Below are 18,969 nucleotides of genomic sequence, written 5' to 3'. Positions count from 1 at the left end.
GTTTATATGTTGCATTGTTGTGTATATGTTTACTGCATGCATGATAGAGCATAACGAGTAGAATGTACCTATAGGATAATACCTCAGATAGGTAGGGCCTATAGGAAGCGATATTGACAAACACGTGCTTAAGAAATGAATATATAAACATAACTTACAAAACAATAACATAATAAACGACAAATAATACATTTATCGCGAACGTAATTCCTGTGTTACGTTCTAGAAGTTGTGAAGAAAGAGATGGGTTACCAACAGGGAATCGATGTGAAACCTCGGTACCTGCGTTTGTATAGGACATGGTACAAAGTGTTAAAGAAGTGGTTGTGGTAATTACAGCAGTAAAAAAATGTTGAATTAAATTAAGTTATCGGAGATATGAAGAAAGAAATGATATGACAGACGAATAGTCAGAAAAATGACAGCAATACAAAAATTTAAAATGTACCCAATAAGTATAAAGAAAGCTGTTAATAGTCGCAGAGTGTGCAATCTAGAGTAACTTACGATTTTATGAAAAATTTTAAGATTTTTCAAAATACAATTGTGCTCAGACATCGCATATGACATTGCATAATCATGATAGGAATGCATAAGGAAATGATTTTCAAAATATAGATCACGCATCATATCTTTACAATGATAAAGAAAATGCGATTTCGAGCAACTCCTTGGTGATGAGAGGTATCATCACTATGAGCTACAGTTGTACTAATGATTTTAAACGATTTATGAAAAGTGGTTTAAAAGAGCTGGCCAGCCAAAGAATGTTTTGAAATCTTTTGTTAGTAAGTGAACTCAGATGTGAAACTCTGCGGCGGATAATAAAATGTTCTTAGTAAATAAGAATAAAATTTAAAAGCAAATCCCAATAACAGAATAAAGCCCTGTTAATGATAATTGCAATAATGTTAAGGGAGCTACAGTGAAATGTGAACGAGGAGTTATTGCCGGAGAGAGAACGCAATCAAGATGCAATGCGCTGGCAATATTTAAGTATATAGTAACTATCCTTATGATAAAATAAAGGATGAAATGACGGAGAGTCATGTTAGACGAAAGAAACGTAACAAATACGCAAGGATGAAGAGTATAAGGATTATTCCTATGGTGAAATAAGTAACGTAGCGAACGAGAAATATTCTAGAGAAAGGAAATTGGAAGTATAAGGGACGAGAAGATGATAATTTGAGTGATGAATCTCAAGTGATATTTAAGGATATATAACCTTATCAATATCAGTGTTTGAAGATACAGAAGCAGAAGGAGAAGGAATACGAAACGACGAAGAAGATAATCTTGTAAGACGTGAAAGTTTGAAATTAGATAGATCAAAAGATAAGTAATGCTAATTGACTGATATTAAGTGAAGTCACTAATATCAGCATTAAGAGTTATAAGTGGTGTTAACAGAAAGGAGAAGAGTTAAGTTATGAAACTCTAGTATAAGGAGAAAAGCACACGTATAGGTATACATGTCAGTAAATGTAAGAATGGTGGATAATATGAAAGAAAGTATACTGAAGGAACTCATATACCCTTAACATTTAGTAAGATAAATAGAGAAGTGGAAGGTTCTAGAAATACGTCAGAAGGATTATCAGAGTGGAACAGCATTAATGGAGATATTATAAATAAAGGAAGAACGTAATGAATACAGTAAGTAAAGGACAAGATGATACTTCATTACTATAGGACATATAGGAGTGAATTGTATCTAAGAAGCCACAATGTCATAAGAACGAGAGGTGGTATTAGTATAAAGAGATCAAGGTATTTAAAGACAGTTAGAACCATGTTATAAGTTCTAAAGAAGCATAAGGAGTGTAGAACAACAAAAATCGAAACTATTCCCTAATTTTGGAAGTTGCAAAGTCAAGTATGATCTAAATGCTAAGAGTGATCGAGAACACTTCAAGAAGAAGATAAAAGACAAAATAAGGACAAGTTAAGAAACGATCATAACCAGTATTGAGCCAATACCTTGAAGGGTGAGAATAAAATAGTGGAACTACTCAGAAGCAAGAAGTAGAAGTGTAAGATGAAAAAGAAAGTTGTTTATACAGTAAGAAGGAATAACGATAAAGAAAGTAAATAAGTTATTGAGAATCTACTGAATCTGTTAAAGATTAAAGGTAAAGATGAAGTTAAGCAAAGGCTAACTAACGACAAGGATTCTTGAAATAGTTAAATGTTAAAGAAACATATGAGATTCTTACGAGATCATCATGAAAAAGGAACGGTAACACAAAGGTAAGACAGCTTTGACTAGAAAGTCAATAAAAGACTCAAAACGTACCTCAAAAGGGTACTGAGAGAGAAGTGAAAAGGATAAGAATACGAATAGTATTAGTAACAAAGGCAACTGTACAAGCCATACGATTAAAAGTAACGTGAAATGAAACGTTTAAGACAACAGTAAAGGATGAAGGATCACGACCAACAGAACGACGTGAAGTTCACGATAAATTAAAGGAGCAAAGGAAAGAGAAATGGAAGATAGTGAAAAGAGTATCAAGTTTAGCTACGTTAAGAAAAAGTGAAAGTATTAAACATAGTGCAAGTTGAGAAAGATTGGTTAATGAAGAATGAAGTATCAGAGAATGATAGAAAGGAGTGAGAAATAACAAGAACCAGTTAAGAAAGGAAAGTGATAATTACAGACGATAGTAAAGATCATAACTGCATGTTATGATTACGAGAGGAAATATTCATAGAAATACGTATAAAGTAAGTACGTCATTAAGATGAATTGGCACGTCGTGACCATTCACATATAAAGGAGACGAGTAGCAACCCTATGGCTACTAACAATGAAATGATGAAATGAGAAAACATTAGATTAGGATTAGTGACAACTAGGTGGCAATGATGTAAGGACTATGACATCAAGAATACGTCCAAGAACCATTATATCTCGAAAAAGATAACAGATGAGACGAAGGTACCAGTAAGAGAATTCTCAACGATTTAACAGCAAGCAACTATCAAGAGTTGAATAGACAATCGTTTAGCAACAAGTATGAAGTTATAGATGTGCAAGGAAAACTAAAGTTAAATAAAAGGAAAGCTGTGATCAAAACGTATTAATGGACGTCAAGGAAACTGTAAGGATAAGTTAAGATCCCAACAAAATTTATGAAAATTCGAGGACGAATTTTTATAAGGGGGGAAGAATGTAATACCCCAAAATATTTAATTAGCTAATTGGACCACGTGTCCAGTTTTGATTCGCCATAATGGTGATATCAGAAGAATTTCTGAAAAGATAAAGTAAATAAGTTTCAAGTAGGTCGGTTTTGAGAAATTAATTATGAGAAAATTTAAGGTTATATTTCAATTCTAAATTTAGAATTGGAATTAAAAGGAAAAATGTCAAAAAAAATTCCAAAATAAAGTACAGGGACCAAAGTGGTAATTTAGCCACTTTGTGTCGGAAATAGAAATATTGAATTTTGACGGGAAAGTGTTAATATCGAGCTTCGTATTATTTATCGGATATAAATAATACGTAACAATAATAATTTAAGAGTTTATCGATTTAGTTATGGACTAAATCGTACGATTGAAAAGTTTAAACGATAAATGGTAAGAAACAAAAAGGACAAGGACTAAAATGGCACTTTAGCCAAATGATATAAGAAAGAAAGAAATTGAATCAGAGAGCTGAGAGACTTCGAGAGAAATTGAGAAATTTTCGACGATACCGTCGTTTCGCCGCCGTTTCGCCGTTCGACGTCCGATTCAAGTGATTTTCGCGGCGATTTCTTCAGAATCGAATTCTCTATCAATCCTAAGCCTCGTTTCAAGGTAAATTTCAAGAAATTTGGTTGAAAAGTGATATTAAAGGGCTGTTTTGTATTAGGATTGAGTATTGGTTTGAATTCGACGTTTTTGAAGTTATTATAGCGTTTTAATGAAAACCGAAATGCGGGTTTTGTTTAGTTGAATGTATAGCACGTCGGGATGGTTGAAAAACCCCGGAAAACGACTTTCCGGGGGGCTGTCATGAGTGTGCGTTCGCACACATTGAGTGTGCGTTCGCACACTCCCTGAGTTTGAGGGTGTGCGTTCGCACACTCATTGTGTGCGTTCGCACACTACCTAAAATTTGGCAGATTCAAAATCCCAACGGTCAGTTTATAGATTTGCCTCTTAGGATAGCGTCTGTCAAATTTCAGCTCGATCCAACGGTTCAATTGGGAGAGATCGTCGTTTTGCTAAACAGTGTCAGTGTGCAGGCAGCACCTGCACATTGCCTTGAAAACTCCTTAAAACTTCATCGAAATGAAACTAAACCCTAAAACTTAAAAGTATTATACGTATAGGAATACGAGATTAACGTCTAATCATTAAACATTAATTATTTATCAGACGTGCCAGCGAGCAGAGAGGTCAGTAGACGTGGGATAGCAAGGGCATAACATTCCATCGACCATATTTGTGATTGGATTGCGGTCACTGTGAGTTGCTCTTTACTTTCGTGTATTATACATATAAAGTTATTTTATATTGATATGTATACTGTTTTTACGCATCGCATGTTAGATGATTTGATTAAATATTATATGTTTCTATCAAATGTATATACGAGAACTAGTATGCGATCCGAAGAAACTAGCTACCTATTGGGTGTCAATAGGCTGTGTGATCACCAGTATCGAGTCAGTCTAGTATGTTTGCATTGAGAAATGACTTGACACAGCTGGGAGCTGTTGATGAATATGATATTTACGATTGGGTTATGATTTCGATACGCAGAGTGAACTCGGCTACGGTGTAGCCTGGAAGTCCCCGTATCGAGTGGCTGGGCCACCAGCGAGTTGGACTCGCAATTGATATTTACGATTGGGTTGAATGATATATGATTATTCGAGAGATGTGTCGCATGCTAGGATATTAGTTTCACACGGATCAAATACATGTTTATATGTTTTATATTATTGTTTTATTGAGATGCGATGCTATGTTTTTATAATAATACCGTTAGTAAACTGCGAACTCACTCAGTATTTTCCCAAATACTGACCCCTCACCTTTGATGTTTTCAGGTGCTTAGTATGTGGACCTAGCTAGAGGCCAATTTTGAAGTCCAGAAGTCAGCTGTGTAGGTCTAGTTTCTGACTTCTGTGAATGCTGCAGTAGTGGTCCCGCGTTGACAGAGTCGTAGCCTAGACAGCAGTACACATTGAGTGTACATATTACTTGCTGTCCAGTTTATATGTTTTTGTAGGCTACGTGTTTTATATGTTGTGCACGGCACTAGGTGCCAGTGATATGTTGGATACACTAACTGATATATATTGTACCGCGAGGCCAGTTCGTACGAGGTACGGTAACTAGAGCCCGCGAGGATAACAGAACAGTTAGTGTAAATGTTTGTGTATACATGTTATGTATACTTGCTTCTGTTGCTTTATGTTATTTGTTTATTATTTGCGAAAAATTAATAGTGATTTAAGGCTTGCTACGGGTTTCGGAGCTACCACTCCCGTTCCCTAGCGCCGGTTGCGGCTCAATATTTTGGGTCGTGACATGTTGGTTAACTAAAATCGTATTTTTGAGATTAAAAAAATATTTTGAGAATAGCAAAAGTCAGTTTTGCAAAAAAAGTACAAATTGTATTTTTTTAAAAACAAATTTTGACGTTGTATTTTTTGGAATATTTTAGCTTTCTATAGGTACTTAAAGCCTTAATTTTTTGCCGTTTTATTATTATTTTTAGGCCTAATGCTTTAACAAATTTCCGACTTTATAGCCCCTTTTCGATCCTACTCTAACATTGAAAATTTGTTAATTTTACTCTGTTTCGCATTATATCATTTCAATTGTACCCCAATTTTTAAAGTTTTGTCAATTTTTTTTCACTTAAATGATGTTCATTCAATTAGCCATGTCTAAAGATAAAATTAAATTCATTTTCATTCAAAAAAGTACAAATAAATTCTTTATTTTTAAAAACTAACTAAAAACCATAATCATATTAAAATTTATTTAAATTTTTTAATCAATTTAATTAAATCTAAATAAATTTTAAACATATGCAATTAATATATGCTATACATGGAGAACGTTTTTGAATTTTTTTCAAATGAAAAAGACGTCATTTTAATATTTGAAGATACAATTAAAACGATAAACTGCCAAATAGGATAAAATTGACAAAATTTTAACGTTAGGATAAGATCGAAAAGGAGTTATAAAATTGAAATTTTTTAATGTATTAGACCTTAGTTTTATTATGTATACATTAATATAAGAAGTTGAATCTAGGCGAAGATATTGAGATGCCATCGTTATGGTGGTCAATTGACCACTTCTATAAAAAAATCAAAAATTCATTCATTTATTGTTTCATCGAGATATGCAAATAAAAGGTTTATTTAATGATTATTGAGCACCTTAATATTTAATTTTATATTTCAAATTTTATATATTTGCAAAATCATTTTATTTTGCCCATTTCTAAATTATTTTCTAGCTTCGCTTTTGCTAGAATGTGATTTTTTTAAGAATGTGTTTTCAATAAACAATTAATTTTTTATTATTTGTACATCTTCACATTATTAATTAAAAAAATAGCATTTATGTTTTTATTCCAGTCCTTTGAATTTTTTGATTTCCATATCAATTTTTATAGAATTTAGATTAGTTGTTACAAAATCAAACCCTATGTAAATTTTTGGATTTGAACCAGTTAGAGCATCTAAAAAACAAATGCACACTCTTAATATGTCAAATAATTAAAATATATATTATAATTTATGCAAATCGAATCCGCTAATGCACACTCTTAATTATTTTTTAAATCATCAAATCTCATTAAATTCAATATGAAACAGTTACATTTGTATGAAATTCGGGATAGTTTAAAAACTAAACCCCATGACCTGACATGAAACAGACAACATGCTGCCTAATTCGCAGATTTTACTAACGAAAATAAAAATAAATTACTAACTGTTTCGCTAAATAAGTGCAGTTTTCGTTCATTCTTCGATCAAACTTCTTCCATCACCCACAAACTCACAACATTTCATTCAATCACCACTTGATAACTCCTTCATAAAAAAGATACATCAAACCTTTCACAGATAAAGGACAAACAAACATTTCATATAAAAAGGACAAAATAAAACATTCAGAAAAAAGACAAATAATGAAAAATAAAACTAATATAGCTCATAAATAATTTCATTTTGTTGTTGAAAAATCTTCAATTTATTTCCGCTTCTTGGTAATTGAATTGCGCTTCGTTAATAAAAAAGGTTTTTAGGTTTCTTGCACACTCTTAATTAAGTTGCAAAGAAATGATTGTGGCCAAAAACAGAAAAAAAAAATTGACAGCGCAAAACATAATTGAGAAAGTGACCTCCCCACCAATAACTTGCAACGCCCTTTGGTAATTGTCGAGTGAGAATTCCCATTTTTGATTCTCCTCGTCGCTGGCTAGTTGTGTTAATCACCACTAAATAATTTCATTTACAAGGCGGGGGACGAATGCATGTTTCGGCTGCATTAGATGTAATACAAAAATCCCAAGTTGCTCATTCTTGTGTACAACTTGTTGAGTGGATTGTGGGGTATGCTAATGACATCGTTGTATTAGTGAGTTTTAGACTTTTGCTACATCATTATTATTAGGCCAAATGTTGTAAAAAGGCCAAACTTTTTACAAAAGTTTCACAAAAATCCTGACCTTTCAATTTTGTCGATTTTGGCCAAAAACTGATTATTTGGTTTCACAAAAGTCCCGACCTTTCAATTTTGTCGATTTTGGCCAAAAATGGATTATTTGGTTTCACAAAAGTCCTAACCTTTCAATATTTGGCATGCCACATAGGAGGCACATAGGTGCCACATAGGCAAATTGAAATCAAATTGAGAGTTGGCCACAATTGAAACCAAATAATTTATTTTTGGCCAAAATCGACAAAATTGAAAGGTAAGGACTTTTGTGAAACTTTTATGAAAGGTTTGGCCTTTTTACGACATTTGGCCTTATTATTATTGCTATTATTGAGTATGTTTTAGGCAAATTATATAGTTGCATCCATATAATTGCCCACTTTTTAATTTTGAAGTCATACATTTTTCTATTTTTAATATTGAGTACCTATGTTTTAAATTTTTTAGACATCTGATTCTATTTTAGAGAAATAAAGTGCATGTACTCCGCATACTATTAGTTTAAAAAAAATCAAGACAGGTGCATTGTACTACATAATGATTTCTCATGTGATTTCAATATACAACCAATTATAGTGTTCTAAAAAAAATACAATCTCCATATCTAATTTGTATTTCAAATACCCTAGTGTTAAAATAACTATTAACATTTTAAAAAGTATTTAAATATATTAACATGGTTCACACATGACTTAAAATATCTGAATATATTGATGAAAATATAATTAAAATGAAGAAATATATTTTTCACTTGTATTATAAAATTAAAATTGAACGAATGAGTTATAACTCAGATGGTATAAGTATGCATCAACACTCTAATAAGGTTGTGGGCTTATTTTTTTTCCACAACACTCCCCATATTTCATTAATCAAAAATAAAATTGAAATTGAAGGAGAATATTAGTAGAATAAAAAACAAGACTATAACGAGATAGAGAGGCAAAATTGAGGGACCGTTAAAGAAAATTATCCAGTTTTGTCAATTTCTCGTCATTGACGCCTTAAAAGTCATAAATTCCAATTACACTTATGTTGGGTAGCTCACGTCAGATGTTTTCCTATTCTTATAATGGCCAATGAAAAGATCTGAAAAAAATAGTTTAACTCTCATTGGTTCGTAACAACCGCTCATAATCAAAGAGCGTGAGATTAACCAAACTAAAACTGCAGCAGCAGCAGCATTATCATCATCATTTATGGATAAATGAATGAACAAATCAATCATCGTCATCCTCCTTGAGTTTTACTAAAATTCGCAACCACCATTGGCATACATTTTTAGCGGCGACGAGCATCCATGAGTATATTTTTTTAGCGGCGACAAACTTCCTCCTTCATTGTGTATGTAACAGAAACAGCAGCAACGAGTCTCAGAGGTTAGTCTCTCATGTCTGGCTGCGACTCTGAGTGGTGGTCGGCCTAGCTAACCTGCTGTAGTTATTTTTTGTGTGTGTGTATTTGACTCGCGTTCTCTCTATCTGTCTTTAAATCTGTGTAGATTGTAAAATTCCGTAATAATTCAAATTTACAGTAATTGAAATTTTTTGTTTAGGAACTTCAACATGAAGTAATTCACTTAGATTCATTCGTTTACATGAAATTAGAATAATGGGAAGAAAATGTGGCTATTGTGGTAAAGTCAATGTTCATCTTTAAGAGTAGAGATTTGGGCTTTCTTGATGCTCGTAGCATTATAATTGTTCCGGAATGCTTGGTCACGGAAGTTAAAGCCAACTAGTACTAGCCGGATTAAGATCCTCTCAAGTTCATTTGAACAACATGAGAGGTCATATTCAGAAAATTTACAAATTGAAAGTATAAATTAAATTCAAGTCAATCTACACTGTTCATTTACAATGAAACTTGTAGATTTATCCAACATGACCTCTCAAACTCAAGTTAATTTATATCTTTTAATCTACACCGTTCATTTACGATGAAAGATGTAAATTTATGGAACATGATCTCTCATGATCAATTAAATATGAGAACTAGCCACCGTTTCACATTTAAGTGATGCAGTTAAGAGTGTTCATCCCATATACTTATAACAAGCCAATAAGCATTTGTAATAGGGAATTTTTTAATCATTACTTATTTTTTTAATCATTAAAAATTTCACATGTTGATTTGTTGCACGAATGACATGGCGCAATGGTTGCATTGAAAAAAATTTCTGCAGTTAATTACTAACATAATACTTTGCTTTACAGGTTTCTTGCAGAGAAGATTGATTTTTGTTAATCCAGTTATACATTTGATGGTATTCTTTTTGGCTTTAGATCTGATTGCACATATAATAATTGGGGTCAATTTCTCTCTGTAATTTATACAGTAGTTTTGTTACTGAAATGAGCTAACATCAGGTTCATATACTTACTGTTGAAGCAAGATTTTGGTTACAAAAATGTAACCTCAAGTGCTAGCAAACAAATTACAAAAATAAAAAAAGAGAAGAATAGGAAAACACTAATTCAGAGCTAGTCATTAGAGTATTCAAAGTAAACATCTTCAATTCTGGAGTCGATTTAAGTTTCATCGTCTTCATCTCTAAGGATATTGTACCAAGCTGTGGCATGTGAATTAGGCTTATCTGATAGGTAGATAAAAGTTCAGCTGTCAATATGAATCACAATGGTGTTGTATCTGTTTTACATAATGGGTCAAGTAAAGGAATCACACAGCCATTACTCATTGCCGTATCCCCAATTCTTGATTTTTTTAGCATCGAGTCAGAAGGTCAGAGTTCTGTGACAAGCCAATGTTCTGCACATTCATCCCCGTTCACACGGACAGACTCTTTCAATTCTCCAAAAAACATGCACACATCAATAATCCAATCACCAAGGGATTGCTTATTATCTGGACCTGGTACCCCTCTGTCTCCTGCTTCCCATATTCAGCATTCTAATAGCATATGTCAGCGCTCTTCTGTGTTCTGCACCAGTTTATACCAGTCATCTTCATCAAGCTCCGAAACTAATAGGCAACTAGGAAATTTGCCATTCCTTCCATATCCTTCTACATATAGCCCTTCCGTTTCAGCTGTTGATACAACAAAATCTCCTCCTCTTCTCACTGGGGATTTAAGCAGTCCATATGATGAGGAACATTCATGTTCTCTGATGAAAGACTTCTTTAATATGCCAGTAGATGCTTCTGATAGTAGCTTTCTTGGTTTGAATTGTGCAAGTGACAACTTAGATCTCACAGAGCAATTGGAGCTACAGTTTTTGTCGGATGAACTTGATATAGCAATCACAGATCACGGAGAAAATCCAGGAGTTGATGTAAGTACCATGTAGCTATCATTTGTTATGTTGTTTACAAATGATATGCTATGGTAGGATAATATCTATATTTTAATATTATATTTTCAATTTGAGGGATTTTATGTTCAATGATGAACTAGAGAGCATGAACATATACTTTTATTTTTGTTTCTACTATAAAAGCATATTACTGTAATTGAGTTTTGAGTAGAAGTCTGGGATGTGTCATTCATTAACCTGCATAAATTTTCAATTTGACTTGATGCTCTGCTTGTTTTCTGTATGTTATTTAGGAAATCTATGAAAGTAGCAAAACACCTGAAGCTTCATCAGAACCTGCTACAGGATTCACATGCAATCAGAATGTTGTCTCCGTGGTACCTTCCGTTGATGTACTTTCAGGTCAGTCCTCTCCTTGTCCAGCTGCTGTGCACAAGCCAAGAATGAGATGGACGCCTGAGCTCCATGAATGTTTTATAGAGGCTGCTAGCAAGCTTGGTGGAGCTGAAAGTATGTTATGCTGCCTATCATACCCAAAAGCAGGGTTGCTATAATTTTGATTTTAATATTTGTAGAGCTCTTGAAGTCTGCTCTTTTAAATTAGTATTAGATTTTAATTTATCATTTAAAAAACTCAGTTGAGTGAAAATCTTTGGTTTATTTTGAAATGTAGAGGCTACTCCAAAAGCTGTACTAAAACTAATGAATGTTGAAGGTCTAACGATCTATCATGTGAAAAGTCATTTACAGGTATGCTGTTAGTATAGTTTGACTTGCATATCTTTGTTGAAATTAGTTAATTGTAACACGTCTGTTTCATTCCCCAGAAATATCGAGTTGCCAAGTACTTGCCGGAGAAAAAAGAAGGTGATTGATCATTATGTCCTTTCTACAATAATTAATTTTCTAATTTCTTATGCACAATCACTAATTTTCAGCGCTTATATTTGTTTCTGTAGAGAAGAAGGCTTCATGTGAAGAAAAGAAAGCAGCTTCTAGTAGCATTGAAAGTGAGAGCCGAAAGAAAGGGTCGGTGATTCAGTATTATGAACACGTATATTACCATATATATTGTCAGAATTATAGATAACCATCTGCTCTTTTTGTCTCGCCACAAGCTATTTAATAGTCATCATTGCCTTTTCAAATCTCAGGAAAATGCATGTCACTGAGGCTCTGCGCATGCAAATGGAAGTGCAAAAACAGCTGCACGAACAGCTCGAGGTAACTCATTGCTGTATCTCATATTCGATTTTGTTTATTTCTGTTGTTGATATGACACATGAGATATGACTATACTTATTTCAAAACTTCAAAAGTTTTCTTGGTGAGGTAAATGTTTTTGTTACCGATCTACAATTACAGGACTGCCAAGTTCGCAGGAGATTTGCCTATTGACACACTTTGAATTTTGACTCATAACAGTTCTTTTAATGTCCTTGATTGAACTCTTCCCATGATCTATCTCCTTGGCAGATGCAGAAGGCGATTCAGATGCGAATAGAAGAACATGCAAAATATCTGCAGCAGATTTTGGAGGAACAGCAGAGATCTGGCAGCACCCTATTTTCTTCGCTCGAGCGCTTTTCATCTCCACCTCGTGATTCTGAGCCTTTGCATCCTCAATCAACAGAGCATAAACCCGACTTTTTGTCACCTTCTATATCATCACGAAAGAAAACAACTCGCAACAGTGACTTTGAGCGACAAGCATCTGATAAAAAGATCCGTCTTGACGAAATGGCAGAATCAATAATACAAGCCGCTGAAGAAAATTCAGTTCAATAACGGCAGCTTCATTATTAGCACTTGCAAGTTCATACAATGTAATGTAAGTATTGTAGAACTAGGAAATCTGTTGTATAGTAGCAATTGATTGATTGAACAGTGGCTTGAATTCTGCTTTTCCGATGCTATTCACATTTAATAAATCTAATGAAAGTATCGATTTGTTTAGGTAGCAAAAAAACTGAAATCTGAACATGAACACATGATACACTAATTCATGTAAATTAAAATTAATGACTAAAATGAAATTACTTTATACAAGCTAATGAATGTGGAAGGAAGGTACAATTTCATTTTCTTTTGTTGAGAATACCCACAATTCTATAATTAAGGTCCATCATCTCCATCTCCAATCAAATTACAGATATCTGAGCATTCCACCAAACTGCAGGGATCAAAACAAAAATCAATTTAGAATCCAAAAACATTCTATATTTTACCTGTTTCCGATTTTTTTAGTGAAATTGTCATCAATATCACTATATATTTAGCCCTGATTCCAATTCAATATAGACTTTTAAAATTACCACTAATATCAATTGAGAATCCAAATACATTCTACATTGACCATGTTTTTGAATTTTATCAAAAGAACATAGGGTGAGCAAATGATCTAGGTAACATGGACACCGACATGGGAAAATTGGACACTTGGACACAGACATGGCGGAACAGTGTTATTTTAAAGTTTTCTATATAAAAAGTGAAGTTCCGTGTCCGAAATGGGACACATTAATTGAATGAAGTGCTCGTGCTACCTAGCAAAATGATCAATTAAACAGCTTGATTAGTTTGTTTTTTTCTCATTTTTAAAATTTGAGTTAATTTGATTGAAGCAATAAAGTAATTCAGTCAATTCCATTTTCTTTAAAAACCGACACGACAGTTTGTTCACTTAGATACTAACCAGTATTGACGGCTTCGAAATCCTTCCTTGAAAACAACTAGAGGTCTGCTGTCAACAAAAGAAATTCACAAATTAAGAAACAAGGGAAGAAAAAAAAAATACTCAGATCAACAATCGGCAAATATAATTTATGCTATGTAATTCGTGCAATGCACTATAAAAATTTCAATGATTAAAAAAATGAATAATAATTTAAAAATTTCTTATCGCAATTGCCCATTAGCTTATTGCAAATATAAACTCGCAGAACTATTGCATGAGATAAACAGTCTTAACAAACATACCTTCTGATATTAAGAGGGCCCTCCCCGGGAGAGCCTCCGCCGCCCCGGATGCAAGTGGTGAGACACTTGAGAGTACATGATTCCGCTTTTCTCGACTTAGGCTTCTGAATTCTCGGCCTTTTGCAATCCTTGGCTGATGATGACTCACACCCACTGGATAAAGTCTGAGGTATGTTGGCTAGAGTACTACTCTCCGCATCTTCTTGTTGCTGTCGTTGCAATGCAGCAGAGCCGCCATCTAATACTACCGCACCAGCTGCGACTACGACGGTCCATGCCGCGACGTAGCTTGCGATGATTATGGCGCAGCCGCTGCTTGCTCTGCGTAGATGGCTAAAGGTATTGGTTGTATTCTTCTTGTTGTTGAAGATGGTGATTTTTTGTGTTCTGGTTCTTGTTCTGAAAAGAGGTGGACTGGCTATTGGATTTGGAATGTGGACGAGCATTATTTTGTTTATTATTATTCTGTTTTCGTTTCCTACATTTTCACTCATTCAAATCCAACAAAATTCATGACCACCCATCTCTTACTCACTTTCTAGTTTGTTTGTTTATATGAAGGAAGAAGATACAAATATGATCCGCCTATTTTGTGTAGTGTGCAGATTTTATCTTTATGTTCTTTTTGGTGCAAAAATAACTTTAAGCTCTTTAAAGGAGTGAATAATTAGCATGTTTTATAATTTAAACACCAGCTTTCAACTTGGACAACTTAAATATCTAATTTTTCTCGATTTAGAACATCGAGTAATTTCGATAAAAAAAATGTGAATGTGAATGTGAATACCAGAACCGTGGTATAATGTACTATATTCTGAGTATTTATTAGAAATTATAAGATTCCTCGTTATTAATATATATTCCAAAACAGTATATGTGGATGCCGGAACAGTAGTAGGGTTCGTCATTGATTCCTTGTTATTCTTTGGTTATAGATCATGTCAATGGTGTTGAATAAGAATTCTCAATCAGCAACCACTATTGGTGGTTTAACAGTTGACAGGATAAAATCTCAAATATTATATTGAAACTATGTGCAATATGAAACTTTTTGCATCCTTGGGATCCCATATTGTTTATACATTATATGAATGAAACTACAAATACAATATACACTTCCATGTGAACATCTGAGGCAATTTACAAACGCAAAAACTAAAACAATTGTTTTACTCATGCAGTTTCTGTTCCTTCTTCTGTTTTCTGCTTTGGTAGTAAACGATCACGTGTGTTCTTTTTCTCAATTACAGAAGATTGTCAAGTGTTTTTCTCCAAAACTGAGAGAGCTGGTGTCAAATAGTTGTTTGCTTTATCAGGAAGATGAGCCACCTGCGTATTTCAACCAAACAGCCAAAAAAACCTTGAAAAAGACTGGTTCGGATTATTTAAACGCGAGATTTGATATGTTCCTTACCAGTTCATAAAGCTCCCTCCCTTGTTCAGCAACGTACTCATAGCACACCTGCGAGTGACTCAAAGTATGTGAAACCCGTCACATTTATGATAGAACACAAACACAAATATGATACTGTTACTCACGTCGAAGCTTTTATTTCTTGCTGTTGAATCGTGTAGTGCTTTCACACAGATGTCAGCCACATCCGCACAGCTAATGCCCTGATTACACGAAAATTATTATGGTATAAACAGCTGGTTTCTCTTGCTTTTGTTAACTCAGCTTAATACTAATGCCAAGTTTTGCTTACGTCAGAAGAAACAGTCATCTCACCTGAGAAATCCTGTTTCCTTGGTCAAATATGAGAGCACGTTGGCCTCCGGGTTCTTCCTGCAACAGGAATTGCTAATTATTTTGCCGAAATATCAGATCAGCTGGAAATAGTTATGTTATAGCCTATAACTATCAATTTTTTGCAGGAGTTTTCTCTGCCTAATTGAATGTTGTATTTACAAAACCAGCATTAGAGGAACATCAGTTACCTTTAGAGGACCAGGGCGAACGATTGTGTATCCAAGGCCTGATCTCCTCAGTGAATCTTCCCCTGCCTGAAAACATTTTGATAAAAGACACCTTTAGGTGAGTGACAGCTATATTGACAATTGTTAATTGGTCTATTATATAGAGAGAGTTAATAACTCACTCCTCATCCGAGTGACTGCTAGTAACACTTGTTAACTATTACAGAATAGAATGAACAAAAACACATTACAGCACTGACCCGCTTGGCTTTCAGAACTTGTTCCCTTCTGCTAGGTTCCACTCCTAATCCTGTACATGAGACTAAGACAAAGTCTGTTTCTTGCCCGGTCTGCAATTTTGATTTATACTTCCATAAATAAGGGCAAATTAAGCACAAAAACTTTTTACAAATCTGTTTCTTGCTCGGTGTCAAATAGTTGTTTGATTTTGATCTAAACATAAATATTTTTACTATGTTTGATGTAATACCCAGACATACAATGAATAAAAAGTTTGGGCACAAAGCAAACATAATGTTACTAATCAACAAAAGCAGCTGAGCTTACAGGCAAGGCTTTTATATATTCCAGTTTGAGCTTAAAGCTTCTTAAATCTTGCTTTGTTTCTACAGGTCCTTCTGTAGGCCTCTGCACCAAGAACATCAAATACAATGAGTGAAGCGCAATCTACCAATCAAAAGAGTGTTTGATAAGCAAGGTATGACATGAAATGGATTCATTCAGAGTGGAGCAATGAATCAACCTGTCTTCGAGGCTCAAAGCGTATTGTCAATGTGTGCACAAGGAAAGGGTCTAATGGAGGATCGTCCGGTTGCACAGCGCGGAAAGATGAAAAGGGAATTCTGACCTGCCATTTCCAGAGAAGTTAAAATAGAAACCTCTTAACAAAACCAACATATATATAATTTGGAAGAAGAAAACGAGTGATCTTCTATACCCTACAAAATCCAACTTTAGTAGTAATCCTGGAAAAATACAATTTGCTTTGTGAGGTATCAGCAGAAGGGCCAGCTTCAAGAATTAAGACATAGGACCTTCCATTTCCTCCGACAGAGAGCACCAGACCTTCATATCTACTCACCGATACACAAAATTACTCCCTAATTAAATGTCTAAAACAAATCAAAATCAGTGGAATCAAACATAAATGGATAAATTGCGAATGCACCTGTCAAGTGTATAACCCAGGGGAAGAGAAAGCTTCTTTGAGAGTTCCACATAACCTCCTCTGGTGAATACATAGCCTTGATAAAAAAAGTAAGCAATGAATGTGATTTAAGGGATTTAATCTTACAGAAAGCAGATTGGATTGAAGAACTATATGTAAACTTAGAATAATTATACAAATGCAACGATTGTGCCATGTCATTCGTGCAACAAACTAACAAGGCGTTTGCTATAAAGCATAAAGATTATCTATCATAAATATTCATTGACTTATTGTGAAAAAGACGTGGCACAATAGTTACGTGAGATAAACAAAAATTCAAGTCCACCATGTTATCCATACACTAAATTAATTATATTGAAATACATCATCAAAATAATGATAATATTATGATTTTTTTTCCCCAAATAATATTATAATATCACTATTAAAAATTGTAAACATTAATTAATATCATCATTTTAATGATATGTTATAATATATGATTGGCTTAATTCACGGGTAATGTAAATCTGCCTAAAAAATTCTCAGAGAAACACTCTTAAATGTAATGCAACAAACATACCTGAAAACACGGCTTCTCCTTCATCAGTGAACTCAAACTTAGCATCCATACCAGCATCATATTTGGAAACAACAGCATCCTGAAAATAAGTACCTTGCCGAACTTCCCAGCCCGTCAAAGAACTCGGAGACTTAAACTTCGCAATCAAAAGCTTACTCTTCGAGCTTTTACCCGCGCGAAGCTGAGCAAGTTTATTATTATAATCCTGAAACGCTTTAGTCAGAATCGAAACGCCTTGGTGGTCGACTCTAAAAAGATCGCCAGTGATGGAAGAACGAGCGGTGGCACAGTAAATAATCTTATTACAGCCTTCAACAGCAGCCATAACAGTAGCAGGATCACCCACGTCACCAATAACAATCTCGACCGAGCGCGGGAGATTATCAATGGCTTGCTGGTCAGCGTTTCTGAGCAAGGCTTTGACAGTATAGCCTCTAAGCATCAGTTTTCTGATAACAATCCGGCCAATGCGGCTCGTAGCGCCGACGACAAGGACGGTGGTATTCTGAGCGCCGGGGATAACGAACTCGCACATGGGGCCTTCTCTTATAAGTAAAGCGTCTAAAGCTTCCATTTCATCGGTGCGTGTAGTTCTTGAGATTTGTCCCAAACCTGAGAATTTTCTCCATACTTCGTCGAAAATTTGACGAGATTTCCGACCGAGTCCGACGGGGTTGACATCGTCCAAACTTAGAGACTGCTGCTTGCTGCTTGTGCTGTCGTTATCTTTCTCTTTGTTGTCGTTTCGGTTGGTGCCGCTGCTGCCTGCTCTGAGTTTTAATGGTTTTCGTTGGGTGGTGGTTGTGATCGGAGTGAAACCGAAGAGATTGGTACGGTGAGAACTGAATTTAGTTGCTGCTGGGCATCCATTCATCTCCTTGAATTTTCCTTCTGCTTTTTCTTATTTGATTTTATTATTGTTCAAGAGAAGTATAATTGTTGTTTCTATCGCACTCCATTGAATCCATTCCATTTTTCCCCCATTAAATTACTAAATTGAAATGGATAATTTTTGAAAACATACAAGCCATGTGGTGTTGTTTTTTGTATTTAAATTTAATACCTTAATTTTGAAATTAGAAATAATAGAATTATATTTCAATAAAATTTAGTACTTATTTAATAATTAAATGTTTTGAAAAACAAAATTTAGAATAAAATAGTAAGTTTTTTTTATAATTATAAAATAGTAAGTTACATCTAATGAAATAAATGTTTATGTACATTATGTTTACAATGTCATCCCACATAGCTAATTATATTATAATAAATTATTAAAATAATATTACTTAATTAATTTGGTTTGATTTATAATTTTATAATTAAAATTTCATTATTTTAAAAGAGTAATATTT

The 18,969-nt window shown here is 34.1% G+C and overlaps 3 protein-coding genes across 6 annotated transcripts; 1 reads left to right on the top strand and 2 right to left on the bottom strand.

Annotated features, from left to right (window-relative positions):
- The first annotated feature begins 8,764 nt into the window (after positions 1–8,764).
- LOC126673483 (myb family transcription factor PHL6-like) lies at positions 8,765–12,920 on the top strand. Of its 3 annotated transcripts, XM_050367641.2 has the most exons (9): positions 8,766–9,068; positions 9,906–9,955; positions 10,418–10,982; positions 11,258–11,474; positions 11,638–11,714; positions 11,792–11,831; positions 11,903–11,993; positions 12,119–12,188; positions 12,441–12,920. In XM_050367641.2, exons 3-9 carry the CDS (start codon positions 10,512–10,514, stop codon positions 12,750–12,752), a joined length of 1,278 nt encoding a protein of 425 aa, XP_050223598.1. In that variant the 5' UTR covers positions 8,766–9,068; positions 9,906–9,955; positions 10,418–10,511; the 3' UTR covers positions 12,753–12,920. The 3 variants fall into 3 exon arrangements, with proteins under 3 accessions (XP_050223597.1, XP_050223598.1, XP_050223596.1); XM_050367640.2 differs by having other exon boundaries at positions 8,765–9,068; positions 9,906–10,982; positions 11,924–11,993; XM_050367639.2 differs by having other exon boundaries at positions 9,906–10,982.
- A 38-nt stretch (positions 12,921–12,958) lies between these two features.
- LOC126673484 (uncharacterized) lies at positions 12,959–14,482 on the bottom strand. Of its 2 annotated transcripts, none has more exons than XM_050367642.1 (3): positions 13,944–14,482; positions 13,660–13,707; positions 12,959–13,137 (listed from the first exon to the last, which is right to left on the bottom strand). In XM_050367642.1, exons 1-3 carry the CDS (start codon positions 14,435–14,437, stop codon positions 13,080–13,082), a joined length of 600 nt encoding a protein of 199 aa, XP_050223599.1. In that variant the 5' UTR covers positions 14,438–14,482; the 3' UTR covers positions 12,959–13,079. The 2 variants fall into 2 exon arrangements, with proteins under 2 accessions (XP_050223599.1, XP_050223600.1); XM_050367643.1 differs by having other exon boundaries at positions 13,660–13,704.
- A 463-nt stretch (positions 14,483–14,945) lies between these two features.
- On the bottom strand, positions 14,946–18,626 carry LOC126674645 (protein HIGH CHLOROPHYLL FLUORESCENCE PHENOTYPE 173, chloroplastic). The gene is made up of 11 exons (XM_050369128.2): positions 17,615–18,626; positions 17,050–17,125; positions 16,819–16,954; positions 16,624–16,728; positions 16,428–16,508; positions 16,121–16,210; positions 15,882–15,947; positions 15,673–15,729; positions 15,483–15,560; positions 15,358–15,405; positions 14,946–15,272 (listed from the first exon to the last, which is right to left on the bottom strand). The coding sequence occupies exons 1-11, from the start codon at positions 18,486–18,488 to the stop codon at positions 15,201–15,203; spliced, it is 1,683 nt and encodes a 560-aa protein (XP_050225085.1). The 5' UTR covers positions 18,489–18,626; the 3' UTR covers positions 14,946–15,200.
- Positions 18,627–18,969: the final 343 nt, after the last annotated feature.

Source organism: Mercurialis annua, linkage group LG3 (genome assembly GCF_937616625.2).
Source record: "Mercurialis annua linkage group LG3, ddMerAnnu1.2, whole genome shotgun sequence".
Lineage (NCBI taxonomy): Eukaryota > Viridiplantae > Streptophyta > Magnoliopsida > Malpighiales > Euphorbiaceae > Mercurialis > Mercurialis annua.
The sequence above is the reverse complement of the archived record's forward strand: the minus strand, read 5'-3'. Positions and strand labels throughout refer to the sequence as shown.

Excerpts from the sequence above, each read along its gene's own strand:
- LOC126673483 (XM_050367639.2), top strand. The coding sequence starts at position 10,317 with ATGAATCACAATGGTGTTGTATCTGTTTTACATAATGGGTCAAGTAAA. Across the intron at positions 10,983-11,257 it reads GAGAAAATCCAGGAGTTGAT|GAAATCTATGAAAGTAGCAA; the intron begins GTAAGTACCATG and ends TATGTTATTTAG. Across the intron at positions 12,189-12,440 it reads AGCTGCACGAACAGCTCGAG|ATGCAGAAGGCGATTCAGAT; the intron begins GTAACTCATTGC and ends TCTCCTTGGCAG.
- LOC126673484 (XM_050367642.1), bottom strand. The coding sequence starts at position 14,437 with ATGAGTGAAAATGTAGGAAACGAAAACAGAATAATAATAAACAAAATA. Across the intron at positions 13,708-13,943 it reads GGCCCTCTTAATATCAGAAG|CAGACCTCTAGTTGTTTTCA; the intron begins GTATGTTTGTTA and ends TTTTGTTGACAG. Across the intron at positions 13,138-13,659 it reads TTTCGAAGCCGTCAATACTG|TTTGGTGGAATGCTCAGATA; the intron begins GTTAGTATCTAA and ends TGATCCCTGCAG.
- LOC126674645 (XM_050369128.2), bottom strand. The coding sequence starts at position 18,488 with ATGAATGGATGCCCAGCAGCAACTAAATTCAGTTCTCACCGTACCAAT. Across the intron at positions 16,955-17,049 it reads CTGGGTTATACACTTGACAG|ATATGAAGGTCTGGTGCTCT; the intron begins GTGCATTCGCAA and ends ATCGGTGAGTAG. Across the intron at positions 15,948-16,120 it reads AAGTTCTGAAAGCCAAGCGG|GCAGGGGAAGATTCACTGAG; the intron begins GTCAGTGCTGTA and ends AAATGTTTTCAG.